This window comes from Syngnathus leptorhynchus, chromosome 2 (assembly GCF_054491065.1).
Source record: "Syngnathus leptorhynchus isolate UIUO chromosome 2, UIUO_Slep, whole genome shotgun sequence".
In the NCBI taxonomy this organism is placed as follows: domain Eukaryota; kingdom Metazoa; phylum Chordata; class Actinopteri; order Syngnathiformes; family Syngnathidae; genus Syngnathus; species Syngnathus leptorhynchus.
In genome coordinates this window covers 8,651,159-8,674,761 of record NC_141196.1, presented here as the reverse complement: position 1 = coordinate 8,674,761, position 23,603 = coordinate 8,651,159, and the positions used below count along the sequence as shown (strand labels likewise).

At 42.9% G+C, this 23,603-nt stretch overlaps 1 protein-coding gene and 1 long non-coding RNA gene across 4 annotated transcripts in view; one reads left to right on the top strand and one right to left on the bottom strand.

Moving 5' to 3' along the window:
* LOC147060592 (uncharacterized) overlaps positions 1-21,440 on the bottom strand; it is a 35,362-nt gene extending 13,922 nt beyond the window's left edge. Inside the window, exon 1 of the long non-coding RNA XR_015063399.1 lies at positions 21,202-21,440. This is a non-coding gene — a long non-coding RNA (uncharacterized LOC147060592). The remainder of the gene's footprint in view (positions 1-21,201) is intronic.
* The window catches only part of unc5a (unc-5 netrin receptor A), a 133,012-nt gene that overhangs the window by 89,143 nt on the left and 20,266 nt on the right, over positions 1-23,603 (top strand). For 2 of the 3 annotated variants that reach the window (XM_085904167.1, XM_085904150.1), the window contains 6 exons: positions 6,939-7,103; positions 12,389-12,619; positions 14,594-14,893; positions 17,807-17,894; positions 19,078-19,246; positions 21,226-21,459. In XM_085904167.1, coding sequence (XP_085760293.1) covers positions 6,939-7,103; positions 12,389-12,619; positions 14,594-14,893; positions 17,807-17,894; positions 19,078-19,246; positions 21,226-21,459 — 1,187 coding nt within the window. The remainder of the gene's footprint in view (positions 1-6,938; positions 7,104-12,388; positions 12,620-14,593; positions 14,894-17,806; positions 17,895-19,077; positions 19,247-21,225; positions 21,460-23,603) is intronic. The other variant, XM_085904158.1, reaches the window with a different exon arrangement.

The window sequence follows — 23,603 nt, the reverse complement described above, 5'->3', positions numbered from 1 at the left end:
ACTCCCAGGCAACCCCCCTGCTTGTCCTGTGGCACTTGGCTTCCCGTGGCTTTCTTTTTGCATTTCTTTGCATCCAGAAGTCATCTGCTCGTCTTTACTTTGGCCTGCAGCCCTTGCCTTGGATGTTTCCGTTTCTGTTGTATTCCGCAATTAAACCTATGCTGTCATTTTCCATACCTATTAGTCCTCACAGCCTTGAAAGTGATTTATCACCCCACTTTGTTCACATATCTCATTATCTTTTATGAAGACCCTGCTCTTATTTCATAGACCTCTCTGATTTAGGAGACATAGTTCCAGCAAGCCTTGCTGCTGTGTCAGACCAGCTAGTACATTTGTTATTGTTTGCAGCTAAAGCTGTGTAGTAAATATGGGCAGTAAAATGGTGAATTATGGCAGCCTGTGTGCTATGTTTACGTCGTAAGTCGGGGGCGTTTCATTTCACTGCCGAGTCTCTCGTGAGAGAATCCAAGAGGCAGGGAGTGCCTTGCCTTGATACTGAGCTACGGATATCGATCCTTTGTAGCCTGAGGTGCAGCTCGCCGCATTTGCAGTCCTGCATTAGCCCTGTGACGAAGGGCCAGAGATAGCATGACAGCAAGAGAGCTGCATATGAAAAGGAGGTTAAAGGTGAAGGAAGCGAGATGGAAGTGCATACGAGAACAAAACGCTGAGTGAACGTGGAGAATAAAATGCCTGATTACGTACAAATCAGCAATGGCTGTTGTGCTGCCTGTGGATCAAACAGCAGACTGCAGGAGAAATCCTTCATGCTTAAAAAGCACTGAGGGAAATCCTACACCTTTGTTGGCAGCAGCCTCTCCCATGCTAAAACAGAGGTTATTTTCCACCGCGAATCCAGGTATTATGTTACGCATCGCTCATGTAAAGACATCACCAGATGTCAAGCTTGAGTGGAAGTAACCTAAGATAGCATGTGGATGGAGGCAAACTCTGCTCGTTCACATTGCTATCTGGATGGATCTGATACTATTAGCTCTCAAGCAAAATGTAATTAAATTCAATTCAATTGAATGGGTTGTACCGGGATGCTTGACATTCCCCTCAAGCAAAAGCACAAATTTTGACCGGTATGAACATGAAGAGATTAATGTCGGTCCTGCTATTGTTAGACCAAACCCTGCTCTCGTCTTGCTCCATAAGGAAAACGTGTGTAATTTCAGCTTTACAGAGTTGCAGCAGAAAATGCATTCTACTCCATGAATGTAGTTTATGGACAAAAACACTTTTTGGAGTTGTCAGTGGAATCTCAGAAGTCAAACAAGCCATTGTGTGGCTCTAGTTGACTTGCAAGTTATTCTCATACTTTATTATTTGATAACATTTTGGGGAAGGGTGCAGTTTCAAGCTTTGCCTTCTTGGCTTGAATCACACAAAAACAATCAACAAATTCATTCAAAAGAAAAAGCAAAACATTTGATTTAATCCTTTAAAAAGCTCACTGAATCGAGTGAGCCGTTTTTTGTTTGACCTTTGGAGCTTCCACCGTATTGTGAGAAAACAACAAGGTTCACTGTCACGTCCCTGTCAATCCTGTGGTCTTGCAACAGCAGGTGACCTAGGTGTCCTCCCCACCTCCCATGTTACCTGTCTCAGAAGCTCAGACAAGTCCAGCTGTCAGCACCCGAAGAAGGTTCCCCTCAAGGCCAAAGTCCAACACGGCAAAGCCGTGGACATGATGAATTTGTTCTTTTCAATCACAAGTGGCACGGCTGCTCGGCTGCGTACTCACGAACGAGCCTCCAGTCGACCGGGATGAAGTGACTACTCCGTCATTTGTCAGTAAGCTCACGCACAGCCTGGCGGCGAGGAAACCAAATACATCTGAATCCTCACTTTTGATTCATCAAACACGACCAAGGCAAATATGTGAATCGCCTGGCTCGACATACCAAGGGAGGCATTTCAGAGTCACGTCAGCATGCGAACATCCTTGTATACTTGGAGAAGAACTTTTTACCATTTTTGTAGCTTTCTCCTTCCAGTCCTCGCATAGGAGTGCGGTTTTGCAAGAAACACTACTTACTAAATGTAGTGCTTTTTTTCTAGTGTGTCACTTGAGCGGCATTTTCGGGGCCTTCAAATTTGGGTTGCGCTTTTATTGCTTTTATGCTGTTGTGACTTATTATCAAGCAGAAGGCTGTAGCATAAAGATTTAGTTTGTTTTTGAGCTGCTTGTCCTGACCAATGGTTGCAACTAATATATACGTATATATTAGTTGTGGTCAGCACGTCCGCCTTGCAGTGTGGTTGGTTGTGGGTGTGTGGAGTTTGTATGTTCTCCCCGTGCCTGCATAGGTTTTGTCTGGATACTCTAGTTTCCTCCCACATCACATTCCAAATACATACATGATTGATTGAACTCTCCAAATTGTCTGTAGGTGTGATTGTGAGTGTGAATGTTTGTCTATGTGTGCCCTTCGATTGGCCGGTGACCAGTTCGGAGTGTACCACGCCTACCGGCCTGAAGACTACTGGGACAAGCTCCAGCACACCCGATGAGGATGAATATATATATATATATATATATATATATATATATATATATATATATATATATATATATATATATATATATATATATATATATATATATATATATATATATATATATATATATATATATATATATATATATATATATATATATATATTTGTGTTCATTAGAAGGAATGGTGGCGTCTTAGGGCTGACATCTTCTACAACAGCTTGTTCTGTGACTCTTCCTTGCGAAAGCACGATAACACTTCTCTTATTGTGAAGCTCGAAAGGTCCAAGTCCCCAAAGTGTTAGAGAGTAGGCGGAGGGGAGGCCAGTCTGTCAGATCAGATGGGCGCCATGCTGGTAGGGTCCCACTGTGCTCACGAAGGAGGAGCACAGAGCACAATTGGATTAACACTTGAGGCTAACCAGACAGGAGTTTACCTCCGTCTTTGTTTTTTCATCTTTCCAGCAAACCTACTGTAGAAAGGTGCAGTAAATGACACTCTCACTGACTCCATTCTCATGCTATTTTTCTCATTGGGGCCAACAATCGGGACAAAATGTCACATCCGGGCAAATATGCCGTACCAGAGGCAACTGTAAATAGTTGAAGCCAAGTTATACAAGCATGGTGGGGGACACCTGACCCATACAAATGAATCAAGCTGTGAGAGAGGAACGCAAACAACATGAAAAGATTGCTAACTTGGGTGAATTATTCAAATATTGTACAGATCCCTCAGGCTTGCCAGCGGAGTCATGAGAATTCCACTAGATGGAAAATAAACAGACTCAGGGCTAGTGTATTTGCACGTTTGTTTGCAAGCGCGTGCACGTCCGCACGTGCATCTTGGCACCCATATGCTTGCTTTTTCGGCACTGCAGGCGAGTGTCTAGTTCTCCTTAGCAAGTAAGCTTGATCTGGGGACTTCATTTATGTCCAAAGAACAAATACAAGATGTTGCTAATAGCACAGAAAACATATTAGTTTGCATTGAAAGGAGCGCGGCCATCTGGTGACAGACTTGGAGCGACGCTGTTTCAATCATTCTGTGCCATTTGCCTTGGCTCCCTCTCGTCATCTCGCATTCAGTCACCCGTTTTGGCTCATTCCGCTGAATTAGTTAACATAAGGCAGACATGTCTGCTTTATTCAGTTATCCATTAAAACTTGCATTCATCCAGCAATAGGAAAAGTAGCTTTGAAATGTGCCAAGGTTTTCGAAAATACACATTAGGTGACGTCGCATCGGTCACTTCATTGAGCTGCAGCCCACCTCCATTCGGGGGAGGGGTGGGGGGGTTCTGTGCGCAAGTGTGGTGACAGAATTGAGGGATGACCCTCTGCTCTCATGTTCCCCTCAAGGACACGCCAAACCACAGGTGTTGGATGAACTCGGACGATGACCGTCAGCGGCCGGTGTCATTATGAGGAGCGAAAGCCTCAAACAGACCCTGCTTTGACCTGTAAAGAATGACGGGAGTCTTTCTTTTCCTTAACCCCCTTGACAACATGTTCAAATTGAGGTGTGCCACTGGGCTATTGTATTGCTGTACCTCTTCGGTCGCCAGCCTGACCTCAAACCTGTGGTGCAGCGTGATTGAAAATCAGTTGCACAGCCTTTCACTCTTGTGCTAACAATCTCTTCCTGGGGGTTTTATGGGGAAACCTCTGTGTGGATAATCCGATTTATGAGTTACTCTGAGGAAGTAATAAGAACAGGCCAGGTTTTGATTTCAAAGTTACCTTTTTAAAGGGGAAATGAATTTTTCTAGGATGCATTTATCATATCTCTTTCATTAGTAATGTCTTAAACACTTATAGTGGCTTGATTTTGGTCTTTGAGGAAAATACAGATGTTAGACATTATCAAGCTAAATACTACACCTATTTTCAAGCTAAATACTACACCTATTTGAACTTTATTGCTCACTCTATTGCTAACTAAAACAGCGGGACCTACAGTAGTTTATAAGCTCTTCCCCCAAATGAATAATTGCAAACGTAAACTCCAACCTTGTTTGTTTCTTGCAGTTTCTGCATGTTTCTTGTTAATGCCGTTGTAATTTTATTTCATTTTCTTTATTATTTTACTTGTTATATGATGTTTATTGGAACATTTATTTGGCAGGGTTAGGCCGAGTGCATATTTTATAGAACATTTTATGACTTCTGCTAGGTAATTCTACAAAAAAAACATCTATTGATGTTCTGAGTGTCATGCTATTTTCATTCTCATGAGTGTTATGCTATTTCTACTCCAGTCTCTTTGTTTGAAAATATCATTAGCATGTCCAATATTGTGGTTTTGTTCTGGAAAAAAAGAGAAATTCATTGGCTCATCAGGGCAAATTTTGATTCCATCATTTTATTTCTCAGTGGCGTGGATAAACTGAGGGGCGACACTGCGCATTCATTAGGATCTAATTTGCTATTCAATCATTTTCAATCCCAGCTCGGATAATCAGCCCACTGGCCCACGGATGGGTCCACTCAATGCCAAACAAGGACAATTATCTGATTGGTTCCGCTCTCTCTGCCAAACAGATCTGACTGCATAGAGACCCGAGCTGCGTCAGCATCCTGTCACGCACACACACACACACACACACACATTGTGGACACACAGACCAGCTTATAGCGTTGGCACTAAAAAGGCTTAATTCACACACCTGTGACTCTTCCTTTAGCCACCTTTCAACCGGTGCCAAACCCGAACAACATTATCAGTCAGAGTAGTTATGCTATATTAGTTCCATCCCACCCCGAGTAGCACTCTTGCTTCATAAACCAAGGCCTTTGACCCAATCTGGGCCAGCCTCATACTCTGGGGTTCAAGCCCCCTGCACTCTTTATTGCCAAGATTAATGAGTGCTACCGTTTCCTTGCCCCGGGGTCAGTCTGAAAGAGGGTTGTTGCTGTCATAGAGGTATGTTAGAGTGTGTGTGTGTGTGTGTGTGTGTTGTGGTAGTAATTTCGCCAGGTACTCTCCACCGATACAATCGGGACATGGAAGAACAAGACGGTGGTGTTGCTCCCCCCACGAGAGCTCATTACATCTCTTTTTCCTATTAGCCCTGTGGTAACCTTCCCCAGGCTGGGTGCTGAGTCACTCTCAATATCACTCCGAGCCACCAGCACCACACCTTTGTTCCAAAATGGCTACTCTCTCTAATTTGTGGTAAAACAGATAGAAATACTCTATGGCACAGCAGTGTAGTCTCACAGCTGTTTTTGTACTAGTTTTATTTGTGACTATTTCAAATCATCTTTGTCCCATTGAAATGATAGCTGGTAGTAGTATTTTCCAGCCCGACGAATTTTTGGTTGCCTTTTTTTAATATACTGTACAGTATCGAATCGAAAGAATTAAACAGTGTGTGCAAACACCTTGGCCTCTTTTTTGAATAATCATCCACTTTTTTTTTGCCAAACCGCTACTTGTTGTAAAATTCACTGAAGTTAGGCACAAGTTGGGCCACTGATCATTGTACTGTTAATGCAGTTCAAACATGCATGTCAAGTCATCAGCTGCATACACAGCTTAACAAATGTATGATGCCACATGTCGTACAAGCAAGAAAAATAACCATGCAGCATCATGGAGTAGTTTAAGGAGGACTGTCAATTTCAGTTAGCTCTCAGCCTTTCACAGTTTTGAACAGGAATGAGGTATTACAAAATGAATTCACCTTCTTTATTTTTTCTTTTTCACCCAGTCTCTGGGCTCCCGTCAGAAATTAATGAAGCACACTATTTAATGAAACTGCTAACACTATATATTTCTGGTCAGGAATGCGAGAAAATAGCAATTTTGAAATCATAAGTTTTATAGAAACTATTTTTTTTATTCCTATGCTGTTGAATTAGGGTTGAACATTGGTGGTCTCACACATGTGCTGTGCATTGAATAGCTTTGAGGACGACATTCCTCTCAAAGTGTTGTACAGATTTATTTAAACAAGTCACCGAGCAGTAAGGTTTCGCTTGGTTACATTTGATTTCCATGCGCTAAATAAACAGAAAGAAAACAAGGTAATGGAAAAACAATCTTCGGCTTCCCTCTACATCTGCTTGGATTTGAGCATTTGCAAGTGGATTTGCATGTCTTTGTACATTCCCAACAGGTTTACATTTTCGAGTCTAGATTTGCACAAGATGGCAACAAAATTTTCTGTCAGTTGTTCAGGTCGTGCATGCAAATGAACCCGCTACTTTTGCATGAGTGCTACAATGTATATGGTAAATACTATGTGGAGAGAGCGAGAGTGCGAGTGAGTGAGATTGCATTGAATTTGTTCGGCATGTTTCTCAATCAATAGCCTTTTCAAAAAGCCTTTTTTTTTCCCAAATATTTTTGATTCAGAAGTGAAATGAAAAGCATGTCAGTTTGTTCTCACCTCTCTGTGTTTACTCTTTCTTGAATTCACAGTCGATGGAGGTTGGAGTGAATGGAGCAAGTGGTCGCCGTGCGGCGCCGACTGCGCGATGTGGAGGAGCAGGGAGTGCACCCAGCCATCACCTGGCACCGGGGGCAAGGACTGCCAGGGGCTCGACCTCCAGTCTCTTAACTGCACCAGCGAGCAGTGCCCACAGAGTGAGTGTACAGCCACCCACATACTTCAACCTGCACTCTCATTGTGCCACTTGGTGAGTTATTGGGAAATGATAGAATGGAACACAATTAGTAGCCTAAAGAAGTTTGCCAAGGCTACTAAGTGCTCAATGAACTTTGGCCACAACATTGTCAGAATTTTCATGGCCAAAGCTTTGGCTAAAAATTAAAGTCAGGGTTGAAGCACGCGTAGGCTAAAAGCCCACTCTCTTTTAATATATGCTCATAATTACCGAAAACATTCATGGAAATATGCTCACTTGAAAGTCAAGTCACTAGTAAACATGTAGTAATTTATTTAATTAGATACACTCATCCAGTCTAATGTGATACAACAAATCAAATTCTTCCTTTACAGGTGATAATGTTTTGTTCAACATTTCTATGAAGGTTTTAAAGTACACCCAAATGCGAGGTGTTGCTAATATTTGTATATAGACACCATCTTTGTGATTACAGCCTTCCATCGGTCTGTGCAATCACAATTCAATAGCAGGTAAACTAGGAATAAGATTTGAGATACCTCAATGCATGTGACACATGTGTTGAAGAGGCCAACTGCTAACAGAAGTAATTAACACTGGCGCAGTGCTCTCCTCTGCAATGATGTGTTTTCACTCACACTGATGTGATGCCTTCTGACCTAAAAATAGAGCTGAAAATGAAATCATCTCTCTTCAATCAAACACTACCTCGCAAAAGAGTTGCTGCTCGTGGCTCCTTCCATGCATATGTAATTATTTCGTACATATTTGGGATTTACACAAACGTTGTCATATTGGAAGACATGTTGCAGAAGTAATATAAAAAAGACCAAATAACTTGAAACATTTCGGGCGCAAACTCAGTGCTGAGTAAATTACTGTACTTGCCTGCATGATAAACATTTTTCGCAACCAATTTCCTTTAATAGACGTAACTCACTTTAAAGGCACCACTATTTGTGTAAAAGTATTTTTTACACACAGAGGTTTCATAAGCTTTCATAAGTTTCGTATCGTGCGCTACTTTCATTGACTTTTGGACCTATTTGATGACTCCAGCAGATCCCTGTCGAACTACAGTACTTAACAATCCTTTGAGAGAAATTAAAGAAATGGCATGTCTCTCAATATCAGTGTACCGACTTGCCAAAATTTATACTGCACATTTTGGCCGTTATTTCATTTCATATATTTCAATCGTAAACCTGTCCGGAAGGTGATCGTGCAGTTTTCCATCCAGTCAGGCGTCTCAAGGCGCAGAGAGAAATGGTTATAAATTGTCTTTGTTGTTGCTTCGTAAACACTGTCTTTTAATGGGGATTTAATTGACACGGGCCAGCGAATGAGTGCTCGGAATAATTTATCTCCTGCTGATTGGCACCTTTGGATACATGGAAGGCGTGTGTAGGTGGCCACACACTTGCGGACGTGTGCCGCATATGCATAAGACGCCTGTTTGTGAGTCTTTGCGCATGCATGTGCACGTCTTAACCATGGCCAAGTCTGGCGCAGTGAACCAGAAAGCATCAGTCAGTCCATCATCAAAGGTCAGCTGCTCGTCCCGGGAGAGGCAAGACGTGTACGCAAAGGCGGCCAGTCATTGTTCCTAACACATGCGTGCGGAGTCTTTCCGCTGGCCTCTGAAGAAGGCCAATCTGTTCCCAGTATGTGTTGCCATAGACAATAGGAGTGTGAAGTGTGATAATAAGCAAAATAGCAAGATGGTTTTGGTTAGTCAGCAACTCCCATACTCGAACTGTGTGTGCGCTATTAGCTGAGCTGGAAAACTTGTCCCTGAAACAAAAGGCATCCTTCTGGTTTAGTGTACGCCAACAATATGACTGCCGAGCCAACAAAGGATCTCCTATGCCAAAGGACCTTGCGCACTTCTCCAATCTCGGACAGAAAAAGCATATGTTGCATGTTATAGACAATGTGCTTTAATCACTTTTGTGTGGCAGATTGACCTCACCTAAGCAGCGTACTTTTCATAAACCAAGGGCAAGAAGAACCTTTTAGCACACTCTGCATGATGAAAATATCAACGCTTGGCGAAATCTCAGACGGGTGGTGAAGGGCACACAAAGGATAGTGGGAGAAGTGCAGAAGATTAGGAAGCCGTTGAAAAAAAAATCTGCTGCATGATTATGATGACAGTAACAAACTTGATTTGCCGCAGGATCTTGTTTTGGTCGCTAACATCAAATTCCGAATCTCCCTTTGCTTTGAGGGTTGATTTGCTGGAGCAACTGATGTTTTTGTCATGATTTTGTTTGTCACTGCTAGGTCAGAGGTGGCATGAAAAATGGATGACCATTTTTTTTTTAGGCCTATACTTCACCAGGGTCTCGCTGAGGGATAAGATGACTGTATTGTGACAAAAGTAATGGTCACATTCACTTTGAGACTTTTACTAGCCACATATCCCTGACCTGAAGAACTCCAGTGTGATTCATCTTCAGGCGGGTGACTGGGAATGGCCATGGGATGAAATATATTCCCAGGGCTCATGATAAATACCCTGGGAAGAGGTGCAGCGGGCTGCAAAGTTTTTTATGTAGCAGGCCTTACAGGTGCGACTGCCAATGCCACAAGAGTCCAAAACTTCAACTTTGTGGCCACTGACAAGATGAATCATGCGCCTATCTCAAAAAGGAATCTCTAAGCAGCCCGTCTGAGTCACTGAATTTAAAGTACAATGATTGGCCTGAGGTCTTTTGACACTCCTCGTGAATGGGCATCCATCAAAAAGTGAGGTCACGCACACTGACTCAAAAGTTCTATAGCAGCAATTAGATGAAGTAGCAATGAATGATGGAGTGACATGATGGACTGTAAAATGGGTAAAAGGAAGATTGGGGCGGGGTATGTGTTTGTGTGAGCATCAAGCCTATTCAATTATATAGCCTGATTAACTATGCCAATTAAAGTGTGATAAATGCCTCGTCTGCTATTGACCGGCATCAGCAAAATCAATGCCCTAGGCCGAGCAGTTGAGAGCGGATGCCGGTCAGGATTGTAAGTGAGCATCGGGATCATTTGGCGGTGACGCCTGGCACGGCAGATAAAACTTCGCTCTGTGATGCTTCGATAAGGGCCCGGAATACTGACGGAATGTGGAGAGAGGACTAAAGAGCCTCACCTGATTGACATACTTTGTTTGGCTTTGAGAACGGTACGTGCGGGACATGCTGGATCTATATGTGGCACATTTACTCTGCGCCTTTGGTTTGCCCTTAAAAAGTAAACAGCCAAGCAGCCAGTTCAAGGATGTTGGTCCAATTAGTCGTGGGCTGACAAGCTTTGTATTATGTCCGCTCGTCTCTCAGTGGTCTGCTGCATCACAAGCCCAAATACCCCGTCGGGCATTGCCCCTTGCCTGGCCTTTGACTCACCCAGACTATTGAATTCGGAGGGTTTGATGAGAGGTCTCGTCTATTTGCTCTTTTTGGACACCTCGCTGTAGGAGGTGAGAGGTTTATCTACCTTTGTTTCGCTTAAAGCACATTGCTTATTTCCGGAAGGATTATGGAGGCGGTGCGTCATACATACTGTTGCGGCTAGAGATAAGGTATGGGAACAGGATAAGCTAACGTTAGCATCCGTGTTTGTGTTTGTCATTCTAAGCTTTGTATCTTCAAATTAGCCTTATCACTCCAAAATGCCTATTGTTTGTGTGTTTTGAAACGTGAAGGATTTGTTCGGATTGTCTGTCTGAATATGAGCATGTATGTAATAGAGATTCAATATCATCGTTTAGCATCTTCTTCATCAATCTTCCTCCTATGATGAATGGATACTGATGAAACATTTATCTTTCCCTCGGCTTGTCTTGATTAGCCGCAAGCTCGTGTAATTTATTTGCAAATGGCTCATGATGCTATTTGAAATCAGCACAATTCATCCAATCAATTAATCCATTAGTCTCAGTTGAGCAAAAATCAACTTGGAACATGCACAAAACATTATTCTCATCCAAATTGCCTGCACTTGGATCATTTGAATAAAAATGATTGGCATCTTCACAGTCATGAGTAAATGTTTTCAAGGGCAGTTCTGTTGGTGACACAAACTGGAGATGCGAGAGAGCAGGAAGAATCTCATTATGTCACAAATGTCAAAATTATCACAGAGAGGATATATATCCACAATGTGTACTGTACAGGAGATTGGTACAAGTCCCCTAACGCCGAGACTTTCATGTCTCAGATTTACTCACACCAATTAAAATGTGTCAAATTTGTGTTTCCAGCATGCAGCTTCTAGTTCCTGAGAAACAGTAGGCAAGTACAGTAGTGGAAAAAACCCACTGTGTCCTTAAAATGTGTCATAATATTTAATGATGATCTAGTTTGTTCTTACCCCAATTCTTTCTTTTGGAAAATAAGTCACGCTATTTGTTGTTACATGCCATCTTGTTTTGTTGCCCTTTTATTCTTCTCATTTTCTTATCTTCTCTGGTTTGAATTGTCCTTCTTCCTCTGAACCTCGTCCTTTAGCTGTTAACTCGGCACGCATACCGACTAGCCGTGCTTTAACCTTTGCCGATGTTCTCTGTACTTGAAAAGATTCAGCCTTGGCTGAATGTGTCCCCTTTTTGACTGTGTTCACGTGACGGTTGTACGCCCCCGTGGATCCCTGGGACAATGGCCTCCACAAAGACCCGGGGAACATCTTCCTCCCCCGCCATGAAAATCCTCCAGCTGTCGAAAGACAGCCATAGCAAATCCCATTCAAATATATGAATGTTTGTCTGGGCACAGTTATCATTTCCACACTGTATGCGGTTACCATGCTTTTGAGAGGCAAGTATATTTGTTAAGAAAGACTTGAATCGCATAGACAAATCCACTTGCTCTCTTTCAGTGGTTTTGTGTAGCGGGAGAAAAAGACAAAGGGAGAAGGAAAACATGTATGAATATTCATCCAGGGTAGAAACGGCGGGGGGGGGACCGTATCCTTTTGAATGGTCAACAAATTTAAATAGAACAAATTTAAATAGAAGCCAATGCATTTATATCATTATAGTGGTGTAATATTTGCTAATGGATTCTCTTAACTCTGTGTGAAACCTTCCGGGATGTCAAGCAGCGTTAAAGTACCAAATGTCATAACAGATTTTATTCCATTAAAAAACTGAGACCTTTACACAGCAAATAATAAAAACCCTTGCAGGAGCCCACAGGTATTTCCTTGCTACACCTGAGGGAGCCTTTATTTTTGCTAGTAAATATTTCCTGTGCTTTTATTATTTAGATTTTTTTTTTCTTCTTTTTCTTGTAGCTGTGAGCGGAGCGGAGGATGTAGCGCTCTACGTGGGCATGGTGGCGGTCGCTCTGTGTCTGACCCTGCTTCTCATAATTGTGGTCCTGGTGTACCGGCGCAGGAAGGCAGGCCTGGATGCCGACGTGGCCGACTCGTCCATTCTCACTACTGGCTTCCAGCCGATGGGCATCAAGCCCAGCAAGCCAGGTGTGTGGGCACCGCGGCCTCGCAGGCCCCTCACCCACAGCAGTAGGACACCATTCTTTGTTTTACTCTCCTCTGTGCGTGGATCGGTCTGTGTGCAACGCTGTGGCAGTGCCGCATTCATCGATATGTATCGTTAGCCCACGTTTCCGCCAAGGGATATCATTTGGTTCTGGATTGTGAATAATAGAACAGCCACTTTATGGACTAATGGGGGGGTGAGGGCTCGTCTGTAAAGCCGATAATGCATCTAAGTACTTTTTTTCGTGGCCTAAAAACGCCCAGTGTAGAATTAAAGTATTGTCCCCAAAAGCTTGACGTTTTTTGAAAAGTTTAAGTCAATCCAGCCTTGGATAATCGCATGTATCTGGTCACATATATGAGCTGCAATGTTAGCACTTCCACAAGTTTTAAAACTTTAACCTTTGATACTTGTTTTTGATTCCCTGGTGTACAAACCAGTGATGCATAACGGAGCTTGACACACTGTTGACTGGTTGACAGAAAATTTAGTCACTCGAAACAAGAAGAATGGAAATAACACAAAACATGCCCTTTTATAAAGGTCTGTGGATAAAGACTTTGCCGCCTTTCTCTTGGTGAATTCAAAATGGGGGTTGCGGCATGCGTGTTTTCCCGCTTGTTCCCTTTTAGCTTTCCAAATTAACAGTTATGACTCATTGTTGTCTAAGTGAATTTGTGAACCCGCCGCAGAAATGTCTTCGAGGAGCTCGCAGAATTAGTTAGAGCCATCATTTAACCTGTGCAATATAAATAAATATCTTGCTTTGAGGCTCCATTATTGCCCAATCACGATGAAGTGCCTCAATCCGATACATATTTCTAGATCTACTTTCAAGTGACCCCCATCTAATATCACTCTGCTGGTATTGACTGAACACTTCAAACAACCAGCATGCACGCACACCCAAAATGCAGGTAAACAGTGACATGGTCATAATCTGGCCATGTTGTCTATTTTGGTTCACCGTAGGTTCGATTTGCCACCGTACATCATTGATATTCCAAGGACATCCACTTTACCACCATCCGTGCACTTCTGTGATCTACCTAGTGTATACAGTATGATTAAAAACCTGCTTTGAATCTGAGGATATCTGATTCCATGCAGCTATTTATTGATTATGCTGATTATTGGGGGAGGGGGGGGGTAGCGGTTTCATTTGAAACATGTAATATTGATGCAGCCTCAAGTCAAAGAATTCACTTTGCCCATGCGTAATTGATTGGATGATGTGACTTTTTATGTCACTTATGCAGCTATTGCCATCCTATCCTCACACCCTTAAAATAGATTAGGATTTACCTTGCCAACTGGTAAAGCCACAAGATGAATTTAACCGTATTGCTTGTTGGAAACGTGGCTTTAGTACTCTGTGTCTTCCCCAGGTGTGTGTGTGTGTGTGTGTGTGTGTGTGTGTGTGTGTGTGTGTGTGTGTGTGTGTGTGTGTGTGTGTGTGTGTGTGTGTGTGTGTGTGTGTGTGTGTGTGTGTGTGTGTGTGTGTGTGTGTGTGTGTGTGCGTGCGTGCATGCGTGTTTATCAGATTTCTGGACACTGCTTGTATTTTGCTATCACATCATTGTCAAGAATTGCAACTACTTTTTCCCCACTGCCTGTGGATGCCCGTGAGCTTTATTCACAAGTAGTCTGACTGTCTGATTTAGATGGAGATGCAGGAGTGGGTTGCTGTGTTTGTGATTCACTAGTAAGAGGGGAAAAAAATATTACAAGCTGTATAAGAGTTGTTTGATATTAATTCTGTGGTTGCTAAAGAGACAGCGAGGGGAAGGGGAGGCCTGTCAACTGGCTTGGTGTGTTTGTGCATTGTCGACAATGTGTGAGTGTCTTTGTCAGTGCCATGTGTCTTTCCTGTTTTTCTGTCACTTTTCTTGGTGTTGTGACAGCATTGGAGTGTGTGAGGTCTGTCTGCGTGAGCAATCAGCTCCCCTCTCACCACTCATTGTTGTCTCTCCCTTCATGTTTTATCATCCAAACAGAGAATTCTCATTTGCTCACCATCCAGCCCGATCTAACCACCACTACCACCAGTTATCAGGGCACCCTGCGGGCCCGACACGACGCCACCGGCAAGTTTTCCATGACCAACGGGCCTCTGCTGGACCCGCTTCCCAAGGGTTCGCACACGCTCCACAATGGAAAGCTCAATTCGGACCCCTCCGACTTTGTGAGCAGGCTGTCCACTCAGAGCTATTTTAAAACGCTGTCCCGTGACGTGGCCAACACTTCCTACGGAACCTTCAACTTCTTGGGCGGCAGGTTGACCATCCCCAACACCGGTGAGTTGTATTTGTATAGAGTGCTCTCTGACTGTATCATGCTTCAGATCATAGGATGTACTTTTACAAGTATATGTCAAAGGTCAGTATTGTCGCTCATGACCAAAACTATCCTAAAACGAACTAGCAGGCGTTGATGAATTGATTTCACCCCAAATATTTTTGAACAAATGTGCTGTGCAACCCTTTGTGATGACTCCTTAATTGTGCTACTAGCATTTAATCAGGCATTCAGAACATTCAATTAGCTTCGCACGTCACATTAAGGTTTTTTGAAAATGAATCAATCAAGAAAATGTCTATAAATCTCTGATGACTAATAAGTTGAAAAAGTGTAACTGGCATCCATTTGGTGGGACTTATGGTTGCACAATTGCAACACTCGTGTGGTCTGTTGAGTCCTCTTGCCACCAGGTAACCATGGTAACTTCAATGCACATTAGCAGATGACGTGTCGCCACAGCAACCCCTTTTTCTTCTTGTCTACCTGGAAAATTTAGATCTCAACAATTTCATCTCCTTTTTGAAGTACATTTTTTCTTTTTGCATTTTTTCCTTTGTAAGAGGCTCTTATTCTTGGGCTTAATTCAACTCTAAAGAAGGACATTGCTATGAAGTGTTTGTCTATTTTGCAAATGACTAGGGCGTGTTTCGCCTAATGTCAGCTGGCATAATTTTTCTCTTACAGTTGTATTTTTGCAGCCTCTTTTCTCATTTGGTGCGAAAAACCAAAGGGAGCCGAGAGAGACAATGAAATGGAGCTACTCTTTTCATATGTGCGTTGCTCACTAGAAAACTACAGTTGCTTCGTTTTAAAATATAGCAAATGTAAGTGCAGTTATGCACACTGTAGTTGCGTCGTTTATGATCCAGCCGCCCTCATACTGGTCTTTTCAGATTTCCGTCTTTGTCCTCTCTCAGCTTCAAACAGTGCAACAAAAAGGAATGTAACTGCCCTCCAGTATGCAAAGTGCTAATGTGAAGGGAGTTATAGTGTGTTTTGAATAGAAATCATTGCTTGGCCATTTTTTACTGTATGACTATTACTATTCTATTTTTCTGAGGACATTTTGTGTATTTTCTGTTCATCGTGTACTTTGCTTTCATAAAGCTCTATATAATTAAAAGTTGGGCTGAGGTGGATAATTGTTTATATATCTGGTGTTGAAGTTTAAAGGCTGCTGAACTTATTCCTTTTGATATTGTGGCATTTCTTTATCAATCCCAATTGCAACCCTTAGAGGTTTAAGACCACTTTGCAGACCATGATTAGTCTATTATCACAGTAGTGGAATTCCATTTTGACAGTAGAATGAATACGTTGTACCCAGAGAGATTCCAACGATAAAGCCAAGAACAAATTATCCCAATTGGGGTTTTCGGTCATGATCGCTCGGTGAATTACGTGCTGGTATCCAAGGGTGCACTAAACACAGGCAAGATCCACCAAAGATTTGTCTGAAAATATAAGAATATCAAAAAAAAATATTCACTTAGCTTTCATATTATTATTATGATTATTATGATGGGGCGGCTCGATGGGGCAGTGGGTAGCACGTCCGCCTCACAGTTAGGAGGGTGCGGGTTCGATTCCACCTCCGGCCCTCCCTGTGTGGAGTTTGCATGTTCTCCCCGTGTCCACGTGGGTTTTCTATGGGCACTCCGGTTTCCTCCAACATCCCTAAAACATGCTTGATAGGCCAATTCAGCGCTCCAAATTGTCCCTAGGTGTGAGTGCTTGTTCGTCTCTGTGTGCCCTGCGATTGGTTGGCAACCAGTTCAGGGTGTCCCCCGCCTACTGCCCGATGACCGCTGGGATAGGCCCCGGCACGCCCGCGACCCCCGTGCGGACTAAGCGGTTCAGAAAATGGATGGATGGATGAATTATTATGATTATAATAATTATTATTACTATTTTTTTCTACTTTGTGAAAGCCAGGGCTATTTGAATCACTTTTGGTATTTAGCATCAACTTTCACTTTAGCGTGGATGATTCCATCACTCCACATTCCTATTGCTTGTAAATAAACTTCTGCCTTTATAGCCCCTGTATAAAATAACCCGCTCTTCGCTATGAGGATCTTTACTCATTGGTTTAACAGGTGACAAATCTTTAAGCCTCTGTGGACGATTGTGCTCCGAGTGCTCTTGTTTTCACTCGATGCTTTATGCATGGGTTAACTTAGAGCTACGTGAGCTACACAATGCATCATCCATCTCCTTGGGACACAGAAATACAATTTGCACTTGCATGCATTGAGTTGGCGCACAGGCATATATATATAAATAAATTATATTTATTTATTTTTTGCCTGGAGCTCATTTAGTTGAGGCGCATGGGAGATAGAGTTTATAGATCCTAACAGGGGCTGTGAGTTTTTCAAGCAGACTCACCTGATTCAACAGATAAGACTTTTTGCAACCCTCACACTTGTCACACTTTTTGTACAACGCCTTAAGTAGAATTCCAAGTGGGTAATTGAAGCTTCGCAATGCCACAATGCTCAAACGACCTCACCGGCTCTTTCCTTTTCCTCTAAGGTGCATTTCTGCTCTCATGGGGGAGCGAGGATTTTCCCAGAGTCTTGTGTTCCTTGGTCTCAATTATCTACTTTGAGTCAGGCAGAGCGCATTAAAACTGCAATGCATCGCACGCTTTTGTCTCTGCTAATTGTCAACCACATGAGACGCGCGTCACCTCGGCTGCCGGTGCCGAGATTTGCATCTACTGTACTCGGCCGGCTCGGGCTGCTCGTGACCTTCACGGTAGATTTGTTTTGCTGTTTGCGAAGCCATACAGTTTTGTCAAGCCCCAGCTGTCTTTGTGTGATGACAAAAGCGCTGTTCAGTCTGAACTAATGAGCCTGCTTCTTCTCACCGCCACTCTCTCTACCTTTTGTTATTTGCATTAGGAATCAGTCTGCTGATTCCTCCTGAGGCCATCCCCAGAGGCAAGATCTATGAGATTTACCTCACCGTTCAGAAAAAGGAGGATTTAAGGTGGGTCTCTTAACCACTGCCTGTTTGTTTTCATGTGCTACTGTTCTATTAAGCAAGTCTTTAGAGTTCTTGCCAGTGCTGTATAAGAGGGATGTCAAAAAACTAATTGTTGGTTAACACTGATACGCATCTCTCCTATGGCATATAGTCACGAGGACGTTTAGAGTACATTCAGAATATAAACCTAGTTGGGCTTTGAGGTCTGCAGACTCAGTTCTACGTAGAGGCCAGAATTCAAAGCAAACATTGTGAAGCAGCATTTAGCTGTTATGCCGCGCACAAACGGAACAAGCTGCCGGCACAAGTCAAGCCAACGTGTGAATGTGAAACTTAAACACTATGCTCTTTTTTCATACGGTCTTTCAAAGCATTTTGTAAAAGTACGTTCTCCAAAATTTTGCACATTTTTGTGAGCGACTTTTGTTTCTTTAGGTTGCGTTTAACTCTCTTTAACTCTTTTCTCTGAAAATGCTTTTAGGTGTTTCCTAAAAGACAGACATTTATGCATAATAAATGTAATGTTTACAGCAGTGGTTCTTAACCTGGGTTCGATCGAACAGAGCCTCCACTGCAGAGGTCCGAACACACCTGATTTATTGCGTAAATTCGTGATAACGCATATCTCGCTCGCAAAGGCAACAGCAGAAGTCACACTGATTTGAAGTTGTGTAATTTGTTGTGGGTTCAGCCATTATGTTGGTTTTGTTCTTTGAACAAGGTGATGTTCATGCACAGTTCATTTTGTGCGCCAATAAAAAACATCTATGTTTTGAATTTAAGAAAAAAATATATTGTATTTTTTAACTAAAGAGGAGTTCGGTGAATGCACATATGAAACTGGTGGGGTTCGGTACCTCCAACAGGGTTAAGAACCACTGGTTTACAGAATTATGAAATACTTGGCAAGAGAAACCTTGAAAAAAACAATAGCCTGTTCAATAGCAATCGTGAGGGGAAAAAAATACAATTGAATTATTTTTTCAAATCGTTCAACCTTAGTTGCGACATTGTCTGGTATTCCTCTCAACCTGTGATGCCGTAACTTCATTATGCAGCCAGCTCATTTGCAGAGGTGACAGTGTCAGATGCTTCCTTGAAGAGAACCCAATATTCACACTAATAACTCCAGTAAAAGCTCTTCACTTTGCTTCATGCTGCCCTCTCTGCTGACGGATGGCTGAAGGTTACCCCTGGCTGGCTGCCAGACCCTGCTCAGCCCGGTTGTGAGCTGCGGGCCTCCGGGGGTGGTCCTGAGCCGGCCCGTCATCCTGAGCATGGACCAGTGCTCTGACGCATGCCTCGATAACTGGGCCGTCCGCCTCAAGAAGCAGACCTACGAGAGCGCTTGGGAGGTGAGATGGCGCAACAGCGCCAACCGTTAATCCTTCGAAGAACTACACAGCGCTCTACACAGCGCTCTTTAATTTGCTGCGGTGGCGTTGGCTGTCCAAACAGGACTAACACTTGACCGCAAGAAAGTTTTTTTGTTGCACCAGAACAAAAGCCTGTAAGCACTGCTTCTTTCCAGTCCAGTAGTTGCCAAGCAACGTGATTCTCAGAAATGACATACTCCAAAGTACTTTTGGAGCTTCTTGGCCATTTATGCTTGTAAATCAGTTGGAGGTAGAGTTCCCTCCTCTTGTTTCTGGCCATGAAATTGGAAATTAGAGGATGAGGGTTCAGAGAACTTTTAAAAATCAACAAACATGCTTAGTCTTCTGGTTCGAGGCAACAAAGGGAAAGTCTGCCCGTGGGCTTTAGGACATTAGCAGGTCGTCTCTCACGTTCAATATTGCGCATAAATAATTCACCCTCACTGCGTGTGGTGGCAGTGGGCTGTCTACGGAATGGATTGGTCCATCCGAGGCAGGAGTTTGACCTGCTCTTTTCATCATCAATCCGACCAAATTTAGCCCAACCGCATGACCACCATCTGAGAACGTGGAAGGAGAAAGGATAATGTCGTGTCAGCATTTTGAAGGAGACATAGAGGAAATGAATCCAGGAGGAGGCGGAAGGGAAATGAATTGCTCCTCGAGTGAGCACTCAGTGGCGTAATTGAGCCGTCCCACACCTCCAGGAAATATTAAGATGATGAAAAAGTGAGACTCTGTTGTGGTTGCTTAGCAAATGAATTGTGTCAATACAGATTTCTTTGATGTAGATGGTGTGCGGTCCCATAGATCAGATCATTTGGCAGCCATAATGCTCGCCTCTGCCTGATGCGGCCAATGGGAAGCGACAGTCAACTGGCATGATGAAGTTCCCAGCGAAAACATTGTCACCTTGAGTCCAATTTGTCCCCATCAAATTAGCATAGAGAGCAATGTTGTCTCATAAAGCTAGTACTGATGTCTGGTAGTTTTTTGTTTTTTTTAAGTCTCCCATCATTATTACTGGTGATGCTCTTCTGCCACAGCTGCCGCTCTGACGTTTTAAAATCTGTCCTCTTTCTCATTGGAAAATAAGTAGCAGTTAATTCTTGTACAGATGTTTTTGCAGGCGACGGGGTTATGTTGTCTGTGAAATTGAAAAGTGTTTTTTTATCTCACTTAAACTCCAAACTGGGAAGAGGTCCCAATATGTCAGTAATCCAATATTTACCAAACCTCCTCTTGCTAGATCCATCTATTATTACAAGGAATCCATTACACTCTCTTATCATACACATAAAACACGCTGCATTGTTTTCCCTATTCCTCCTATTCCTTGGTAGCTTTAATTCATCAGTAGGGGAAGCTTTTAATCGGGATGGCTGATTACTGATACCAGGTATTGATATTGGGCCTCATTTTAAGATATAAAGGTTACGTTGAGGCTGCCGATACCAAACACGGATACTTCAGACAAACAAATTTGACAGTCATTCCTCCTCTGCAGTAGTTGGCACTATACTGTTTAACACATCAGTAGATGATCTGAGAGCTATCGGTACTCGGTATGGATGAGTACTCAGAGTGAACACTTGTGTGGTATCATCTGGAAAAAAAAAAAAAAAGTGGTGTCGAACATCACTAGTTTTTACCCCTCTCGGATCAAAATCCTAACCCAACTACCCCAACGTTGGGTTGATCAGTGCTTTCAATGGTGTTCTAAAACATACTATGTATTGATTCTGTGTAAAAGCTCCGCAAGAGGCATTTGAGGAACAAACTATTGTGTGTCGACTTATGTATTAATATCAACCCAATGACTTTAAGTTTGAGTTCAGGTCTTTCTATATAACCATTCTCCCTGTCCCCTAACAAAATGCTCCATGTAATGCAGTTATGTAAAGTGGCTGCTTATCCTTTCATTCCCAACTTACTTTTGTACTCCTGGCCTCCTACAGGACGTCCTGCTGATGGGTGAGGAGCTGGCGTCTGATCCTTATTACTGCCAGCTGGAAGCCGAGACGTGCCAGCTATTTTCCGAGCAGCTGGGCACCTTCGCCCTGGTGGGAGAGTCTCTGCACATGGGTGCCGCCAAGCGCTTGAGGCTGGTGCTCTTCTCCGATGCCTACTGCTCCACGCTGGAGTACAACATCAGGGTCTACTGCATGGATGACACGCAGGACGTCTTCAAGGTACATTGTGATGTCACTTGTTTGGTGTTTTTTTTTCAATGCAAGAGCACATGATGGAATATGCTCAGACTTTGTTTTCTTTATATTCTGTAAGATGAAGGCAGGTTTGAAGGTTTTCAAAGCGATAGTCACCCAGTGACGTATGTATATCGATGGAATTGTGGAATTATTATTAAAACACAAGTGTACCTAATGATGTGGCTGGTTTGTGTGTATGTAAGGAAAACAAATCTAATCAGTCATGCGAGAAAATCAATAGAAAGTGTTGCTGTCTTTATTAATGGAACCAGATTGATTTTCAGTTCATAGCACACAGAGAATCATAAACTATTGCCCGTCGGGATGCATTGTGATTGTCTATGACCGTGCACTTCTAGTTATGATAGCCTTTTCTTTTAGCTTGCTTGGACTGACTGCATTAGACATAGCCAGGGGGAATGGAGCAACACGATTAAAGAATATAGTGTTGCCAGTGTGTGAGTTGTGGATGCCAACCAATGCCAAGTCCTGCTTGATGACAGCATACAGTCATTGGCGGCGTGGACGCTTGGTGCTGCTCAGCTGCAGCAGCACACTGCCGTATTTCCCCTCTCTCTTCTGCCCTCCGCGTGGACATGGTATAATCAAGTGCTAATGCCTTCCTCTCTCCCCAGGGGTTGCCTCTGAGTAGTCGGTTAAGATTTCATTTGCATGGTTAATTAGTAAATTAAAAGGAGAGCCTGTCCCAGTGTTCTCGCAGCAAGCCCCTCGCTCGCTCTCACGCCGACCCACTCCTCTTCATCTGACACCACCCACAGTCACAAGTACCATTTCCCACTCAAGTCCACTTCTACCGGCTATAATGGTCAACCTCATTGTCCAGCAAAATCTATGGGCAGCGGTGGGGCTTAAACAAGAGAGAGAGAAGGGGAGGGAGGGCTCCTTGTGCTGAAGCTGATGAAAGTCTTCAAAATAAAAGCATTCCACTTGTTGCTCTGCCTCTTGCATGAGCCAAAAATAGGTCATGACAAACCAACGGCACTCTTTAAACGTGGCCACTGGCTGCTGCTCTGTTCCACTGTTAAATGCATGTTAATGGACAGCGCGATTACTGGAAAGTTGGGATGATGTGGAATATATTCATAAAAAATCGCATTCAAGTCATTTGCTAGTCCTTTTCATTTGAACCCTGCAAAAAAGTCGACACACTTAAAACCTCTCCCTTAGAGTGCTAGTTTTTATTTCATTACAATTTCATCCAAAAAATATCATCCCAAAAAACATGTAAAAACACTATAAAAACATATCATCGAAAAAAAACATTGAGCTGCACAGGTCACGTCGTAGTCTTGTTTCCATTCTGAGTCAGCCGACAGTGTAAAATTGTAAAAAATACATCAAGTACACACACACACACACTAGGCATGAAGACTCACATATTTTGCGCAGTTAGTTCTCAAATAATTGTTGACTTGTTTTATTCAGCAACTAGCACATCAACATCTATAATTCATTTTCCCCTCATGATCCGTGTTTGTCCATTTATTATATATTGCCCAGAAAAAAAGAAAACATGATCCATGCTCACTTCCCTGGAAGGTGCTTGACGTTCATGAATTGACGACGAGGCCGTCACATGGCGAGAACGTTGTCCGATGAGGCCGAGAGTATGACACATATATTGAAACATACACAGCACAATATTTGTACTTTGTTCAGATCAGAGAAATGATGCCATTTCCAAATGCTGTTGATGTTGTCTCCCCATTTTACACGATGGGATTCAAACCACATACCAAACATTTATGAATGCAGTAACAAAATATGTTTACTGACATTTCCTAAAGCATTTCTGTGCTTGACTAGTTTGCCGGCTGCAGTGCCGCCACCTGAAATATTAAAGGTCACGGATATATATTTTTCGTAGTGTACTCAAAAGTGAATGGATTGTTATCATGCTCCATTTTCGTTTAGGACAAAGCAAACTTTTGGTGAGTCTAGGTTGCTGTGGACGCTGCCCCTCACAGTTTTTTTTTTTGACTTTGCAGACTACTGTATCAAAGCAGCAGTAATGATAAACTTCTTGTTACACATTCAGCTCTACCACTCTGCCTACAGTCTGACTGTTAACTTGACTTTCCGTGCCCCCTGTGTGGGAAAAGTGC